At 36.9% G+C, this 7,584-nt stretch overlaps 1 protein-coding gene across 1 annotated transcript in view; it reads right to left on the bottom strand.

The window, feature by feature from the left end:
- The window catches only part of LOC107582198 (dedicator of cytokinesis protein 1-like), a gene marked incomplete at its 5' end in the record, with an annotated part of 66,888 nt that overhangs the window by 18,760 nt on the left and 40,544 nt on the right, over positions 1-7,584 (bottom strand). The window contains 2 exons of the mRNA XM_016267950.1: positions 1,536-1,642; positions 5,377-5,447. Of these exons, the coding sequence (XP_016123436.1) occupies positions 1,536-1,642; positions 5,377-5,447 (178 nt within the window). The remainder of the gene's footprint in view (positions 1-1,535; positions 1,643-5,376; positions 5,448-7,584) is intronic.

Raw genomic sequence — 7,584 nt, 5'->3', positions numbered from 1 at the left:
GTCCGGTTGGGGAGTTACGGAACGATCTCATATCATATAATCTTATTAACTGTTTATCTCCTGAACTGCAAATTTCTTTACCACGCTATTCACCGCCAATCCCGCCATGCAGTCAATTTCACTGGTCCGGTGTGGGGTAGGTTTAGGGGTTAGCATTTTTTATAGCATAGTGTAGGAAATCAACACTTATTGACACAACCAATAAGATTTTTAGAATCAGCTGTGGGGCGGAGTTTGCACTGAAGTGGATTGGGGGAAAAAATTGCGCATGCGTGTCATGTGCCTGTCTGTCAATGGGAGGAAGCCACGCCCTATTTTGGAGCTCCCACCCCGTTTTGGAGTTCCTGCCCCCATTTGGAGATCTCCGGGCTGCAGTTATACCCTTCTCGTATTTGAGGCCTCGAGCTAATTTTGTGTTTGTGCGCTACGCCAGCGTACCTTATGCTCCAAGTCAGCAGTCTCGTGTTTGACGCCAGTTGTCTCCCGATGCTTAATGCATCTTGTCTTACGGAGTCATGCTTTGTGTTGTGTGATTTGATCTAGTTATAGATTCATTCTTTGGCTATTGACTTGTATCGAATTCTATGTGAAAGATTACGCTGATGTTCGTGTTAGAGTTAGTCTTACTATCTGTCAAGTTCAAAGTTAAGAATGTATCGAGCTACTTAACCAAACATGTCTTTGGTGATAATTCAAATATTTAGTCAAACGTAGTTATGATACTATTTGTTTTGTTTCTTGATTAGATTAGCTCGTACATTGTTAGATTAGGTTTGTGAGTGTTACGCCACCCTTGTATTTCTGTTTCTAGTTAAGAGGAGTTCAATTAGGAGCGTCGTACACACAGAAGATTTCGGTTTTATGTTCATTCCTTTTTTCCCCTTGTTAGTTAGTTTAAAGGTTAGGTATAAGGATTTTGTTTTGTTTTGTTTATTTCTTTGAATTGGGTGACACTCCTTTTTTGTGCTAAATTTCATATTCTTTTTTCATAATTATTTGTACCCTTTCACACAATGCGTCCAGTAAAGTTTTCTGAAACGTACTACTCTTCAGTGTCATATTTGATCTGTTCCCCACCCAGTAACAATTGTCTCACTTAAACATTACGGTATCATCCTTCTTTAACATCAAGCACGTAACATTTATTTATTTATTACATTTCTAGACATAAGCATAACAGTGTGGTCAGCATGATTTTTTTTATGTCTCTTATGCTTTTCCAGGGTTGCATCTAATTGATTCAAAAATACAAAAAATAAAAATAAAATGTTACGTGCTAATAATTTTTCAAAATAAAATACCTATTTCTATTGGGCAGGTCAAGTTAAAAAAAGCATCTATCACTGCACTGTAAATATAAGGGCTCATATTTTATCCATCAATAACATCAGAAGAGATGCATTTCCACAAAACGCACCAATCACAGCATCACACGCAGCTCACAGCATGAAAACACCATCATGCAGCCGGTGTCAGACAGTGACCTTTTGAGAGAACACGTGTGTGTGTGTGTGTGTGTGTGTGTTTATACGTACCATGCTGAGTAAACAGGTCGCTGTGGACGATGTCAATCATGCAGTTCAACTTCTGCTTCACAAGACGCCCCAGAGGAACTTTGAGAATAAACTCACTGAACAGCTTACTGGAGAAAGAGAGAGAGAGAGAGAGAGAGAGAGAGAGAGAGAGAGTCAGCGCTGCTTTTAACCGCATAGCCAGAACTTAGTTAACACTAACAGGTGAGTGAGTGAGTGAGTGAGGGAGAGCGAGCAAGAGCGAGAGAGAGAGAGAGAGAGAGAGAGAGAGAATGTGTTCCTCTCTTCTCATCTTCATATGCTGTTGAAGTGACAGCTCATTTCTAAAACATGCTAAGTGTCGTGGGCTATACCTCTCTGTCCTCATCTCAACACACAGACACACACACACACACACACAAGCCCAGGGCACAACAGGAGAGCAGAGGATCTTTTTCTGGAAAGAACTGGCACTTGAAGAAAGCGGGATGAGAGTGGTCTGGCAGACGATGACAGAATTCAGAGATGGCCTCATTCAGCGTTTGTTTGGTCTGTGCATGTGTGTGTGTGTGTGGGACCCACGACCTCTCTGCTGAGCAAACACACTTCTGTGACAATGAACTCTGAGCAAACTATGCAATGCTAACACGGTGTGTGCTAACCAGGCCTCCAGTCATTTGTCTGTCCTCAGTGATAGTGAAAAGTGCAAAACATATTTCCTGAAGCAGTTTTCCTGAACTGGCCCTTCCATCATTGGTCATTCAAACAAAAGTCCCGTCCCAAACTCATGCTATTACTCGGGACACTCAACAAACAGATTCATGTTGTGATAGAGTCACAGAATCAGGGTGAATCAATGACTTCCTTACTTTTGGCTCCGCATACTAAACTGTGAAAATGATAAATAAAAATAGATTATTTGCTGCATGTTGTGCCCAACCACAGGAATATAAATAGGAAGGTAAGCAAATGAAAGAGAAAGGCGAAGGAGGTAAGGAGGTGAGGAAAAATGTAACTGGAACGAAAAAGCAAAGTAAAAAAAGCCAAGAAAAGAAAAATGAAAGAAAAAAAGGAAAGGAAAGGAAAATGGGAAAAAGAAAACTAAAGTGGAAAAGAAAATGAAATGGGAAAAGGAACAGGAAAAAGGGAAAGGATAAAGTGAGTCAAGGAAAAAGGGAAATAAAATAGATAAAGGAAAGGAAAGTAAAGGAGAAGGAAAAGAAAATTAAAAGGGAAAGTAAAAAGTGAGTCAGGAATAAGGAAAATAAAGACAAAAAAGAGAAAAAAGAAAGAATAAAATCAAAAGGAAAAAAATGGACAGGGAAAAGGAAACAGAAAACAAGGAAAAGTAAGCCAGGAAAAAGCAAAATTAAAAGGTTAAAGTAAAATGAAAAAAGAAAAGAACAAGGGAAGGGAAAAAGTGAACCAAGAAACTGAAAAATGTCCATCTAAAACACATCAATCCCTACACAAGCATATTTTCCCAGAATTTGATGCAGAATGGGAATGTCTATTGATCAGTTTCTCCAGCTGATATAAATCTGTTTGGCTCATCCAGTACTCACAAGGATGTTGATCTTGGTGACCTCACTTGATTTTCCAACCAGATTAGGGAAATGAAAAGAAAACAAAACAAAGGTAAAGGAAAAGAAAAAAAAAGGACAAAAAGGAAAAGAAAAAAAAGGACAAAAAGAAAAGAAAAAAGGCTAAAGTGACTCACAGGAAATAAATAGAATGCAAAAGGTGAGTCATGAAAAAGTGAAGAAAAAGAAATAAGGAAAAGGGAAAGAGAAAGAGAAGAGAAAGGCCAGGTTTTCTCTCTGGTAGAGAAGAGAATCACAGGAGACTGAAGAGACACAGGAGGAGATGAAATCCTCTTAACCCCAGCAAACTCTCCAACACTGAGAGAGAACCAGCATGATTAAAGAACAAGGGATGAAGAGAAGAGAAGAACAGAACAGAACGAGGCTTCACAAACAGAATTACAGCGAGAGGCCACTTCAGTCAGGACACACATAGATCCCAACGCTCAAGAGTTTCTCCAGAACATCTGAGGCCAACCAGCACTAAACTAATCCACCATCAGCTGCTGACCACTAGTTCACAGATAACTACTTTATATGCATGCACACTCCATTCAACAGCTCTCAGTCTGAAACATCACTTGCACAAAGCACACAAATTACTCAGGGAATCTTAACAAGAATCCCGCTGTTACAAAACACCTTGTGAAAATGTCATGTCTAGGAAAATTGGTTTGGTGAGGAAAGGCCATCCTCTGCTTAACTCCTGAGACGCAGCAGGATTCATGCCATCATCTCTCACCGTGTGTGTGTGTGTGTGTGTGTAAAATTAGTCATCACAAGAGCGACGTAGCTCCATTATAATGCCACTCAGGGAGGAATGCATTATCCAGACCAGCAGACGGGATGGACGAGTGACCGCCGCATCTCCACGGCAACGGGATCACTTTGCACTGATTGTGTTTTGAATCTAAAGCGTGTGAGAAATACTTGAGCAGCAAAGCAATGTGGTAACGGTAATGACATACGAACTCCATTGGGCAGAAAGATGCTAATGACAATCGGATCTAGTGTTTGAGGAGCATCAGACTGAAGAACTCCATCACTCACACCTGATTTCATTAGCAGCCTCTCGGAGTCACTTAGAGAGAGACAGACACACGGGAGCAGACGAAAGCCATGAGGAGAGACGGATGGGATGAGGACCAGCAGCTAGAGAGACAGGATGAAATAAGAAGCAGGATGAACAGAGAGAGACATGGGGAAAGAGAGACAGGGTGAGGATAACTATATTGGTTTTTGTTTGTGAGAGAGACAGCATGAAGAAAACAGAAAAATGACAGGAGGACAGAGAGAGAGAGAGAGAGATAAGGAGAGTGAGACGGGATGGACAGGGAGACATGAGGAGAAGAAGACAGGATGAGAGACAAGATTGTTGCATGAAGAGGGATTTTTGTGTTTTAAAACGAAGGAAAACAATAATTGGGATAAAATAAAATAAGATACAATAAAATAGGATAAAACAAAACAAAACAAAACAAAACAACATAAAATAAATAAAAAGTAAAAAATCAAGATTAAAATAAGGGTAATTCTAAGTCGATACAGTTACTGGCCAAATGACAATCAAATTTCAGCTAAATAAATATGAGGCATGGTGAGTAACAATATCATTTGTACTTTATTAATTTCAGAAAATAATTTGTGTTTAAATCTTATAAGGATAAGGATACACTTTATTTGTCCCTGAAAGGAAATTTGTCTTGGGCAAATAAATAAATAATAAATAAAGACATTTTGGTAAAAAAAATAAACTAAAATAAACAACATAAAATACAATATAAAGTAAAAATTAAAACTAAAAATAAAATAAAATAAACTGAACACAATTATTAGCTGGATAACATAAAAAATTCAGCTTAAAAAGATGAGGCAGGATGGGCAACAATATCGTTTGATTGTTTGTTTATTAATGTATTTTAATGATTTATTTCAGAAGGGAATTTTTGTGTTTCATATCAAATATCATAGACATCCACTCATATGCTTATAAAAATAAAATTAAATACAATTAAAATAAAATAATGGAATGAGACCAATTAAAATAATAAAATAAAATAAAATAAATACAATTTTTTAATTCAATTTGTTGCTCACAACACTCCATAAACTCTGCTGCAAAACACTGACTTTTCCTTAAACTCATTATTTACTTTTGGCTGTGTGCAAACATGCAGAATTAAAACATGCTACTAACAACAACAGTTAATAAAAGTCTTAATTCAAATAAAATATATATAAGGATATTCACTAAACATATAAACAATGTCTGATAAACTCACCTGAGCTCCTTCGGATCAAAGACCAGTTTCAGATCATTGACGATAGTTGGGACGTATTTCAGTGCAGCACCCTAGAATTCACAAAAATATATATATATTAGCATGATCAATGCTCTAAAAATCTTATAAAACATGCTAAATAAATTGAAAAAGAGTGGAAAATCAGGGTTAGTCAGCATAAGAAAGAAATCATTTTAGAGGATTGTGTTAATTTTGATGAATTGTGCTGTCCAAACAGGATGAACAATGAGGAACCGGAGTGACTTCACATTGTTCAAGGAACTACATGAAGGTGTCAAGAGCCTCATTTAATGATTATCAGAGACACTACTGCTGTGATTCCCGTCAGTCCATCTGTGCTCAGAGCAAATCCAGCTGTGCTGAACGGCCTGAGGAGAGCGCTGTCAATGAAAGATGAACCTCACGCAGAGAAGACGCTTATAAAACACAAATACTGAAATACTCTCAAACACCCCGATCAATAGATGATCAATGAGTCATGAGAATGTGTGCTATCTCCTCTAACTGCTGCTCTTAACACTTAACTACTGACAAACACTCATCTAGAAATCTGAGCACTAACTTACTCTCAATCAACAAATGGTCCAAACGAGCAACTGGCATTTATCATGTCAAATGCAATGCAATGTTTGAAATAAATAGATAAATCTCAACAAATGCATAAATTCAAATAGAAATAAATAAATAAAAATAAAGAAACCAGAAACCAAGTTTGAGTATGTGAAATACAATGGCTGAAATCTGAATGACTGAACAAACGAACAAACTAAAGTTTATCTGAAAGTGAAATACATAGTCTGAAAAAAACATTTCCGCATGTAATATAAAATGTCTAAAAAATACATAAATAAAAAATGACTTAAAACCTAAAATTTAAGAATGCGAAATACAACGTCTGTAATAAATATAAAACCAAACAATTAATCAAAATATAAATACAAACAAACAAGTTTCAGAATGTGAAATACAGCAGGTTAAAAATATCTGTACAAAAACAAAATTGGTATAAGGTAAAAATAAGGTATGAGATAAAAGTTTCATAATGTAAAAAACAAACAAACAAATAAATAAATACATAAAATACATTTCCTCTATCAATCTAGTCAAATGTCCAGAATCTGTGAGAGTCACACCTGTCCATCTAAAACACATCAATCCCTACACAAGCATATTTTCCCAGAATTTGATGCAGAATGGGAATGTCTATTGATCAGTTTCTCCAGCTGATATAAATCTGTTTGGCTCATCCAGTACTCACAAGGATGTTGATCTTGGTGACCTCACTTGATTTTCCAACCAGGTTGTGTTCATGTATGTTCCTTATACAGATCCTAGAACAATATTCAATCAGATATTTGGATTGCACATTCAACAGCTTTTTGGTTTGTATAGGTAGTTTCATCTGTCTGAGTTCGACAGGAATCTTGTTCAAGGATCAACAACAGATTTCAACTGAGGAAAACATCCTACTTGGCAAAAATCAACATGTGAAAGCTTTAAAACCTTGTTTAAGGAAAGACTCAACTCACAGCTTCTTTATAAAACAGCTTTACTGCTATTCAGCTAATAAATATCTGGATTTATTCTAGTCACACCAGAAGATGTGTGAGTCCTGAGAGTTTACAGATCTGGATTTAAAGCTGCTCCTTCCCGTTTGATCCTCATTCATGGTGTCGAATTCTGACGTACTTTGAAATTATTTAAAAGAAAAAAGAAAGCATCTGAAAGCAGTGTGAACCAAGAGTCAACAGAGGCAGTGATGGATGGGTTATGAAGTTTCCCATTTGATAAATTCTCTTCCCAGCAGCCCACATAGCGTCTGATTTAACCTGAGAGTTTGCTGGGAAATGAGGTGTTGGGAGTTCAAGTGATTACTAAAAAAAGTGAATATCTGATTTCTATACTTGAAATTGTAACACACCAGTCAGGCCAAGAGTTTTACAGCAGTGACTTCACAGAAAGCGTGTCACTTCGCTGAAATACATCACACTGACCGCCAACATTTTAGAGTCTGGATCACAGTTACACACACTTTCACAGGACTGGACAAGCAACGCAAGGAAACAAACACCTCTGGACTATAACAATCACAGATAATTATTTTTATTTTAAGTTATGGCCAATAACCGATAAGATGGATAATGATACTAAAAGTTCTAAAATAAAATAATTATTAAAAAAATAAAA

This window comes from Sinocyclocheilus grahami, unplaced genomic scaffold (assembly GCF_001515645.1).
Source record: "Sinocyclocheilus grahami isolate Dianchi unplaced genomic scaffold, SAMN03320097.WGS_v1.1 scaffold41.1, whole genome shotgun sequence".
Taxonomy (NCBI): domain Eukaryota; kingdom Metazoa; phylum Chordata; class Actinopteri; order Cypriniformes; family Cyprinidae; genus Sinocyclocheilus; species Sinocyclocheilus grahami.
Note: the sequence above shows the minus strand (reverse complement) of the source record. Positions and strands in the feature narration are given on the sequence as shown.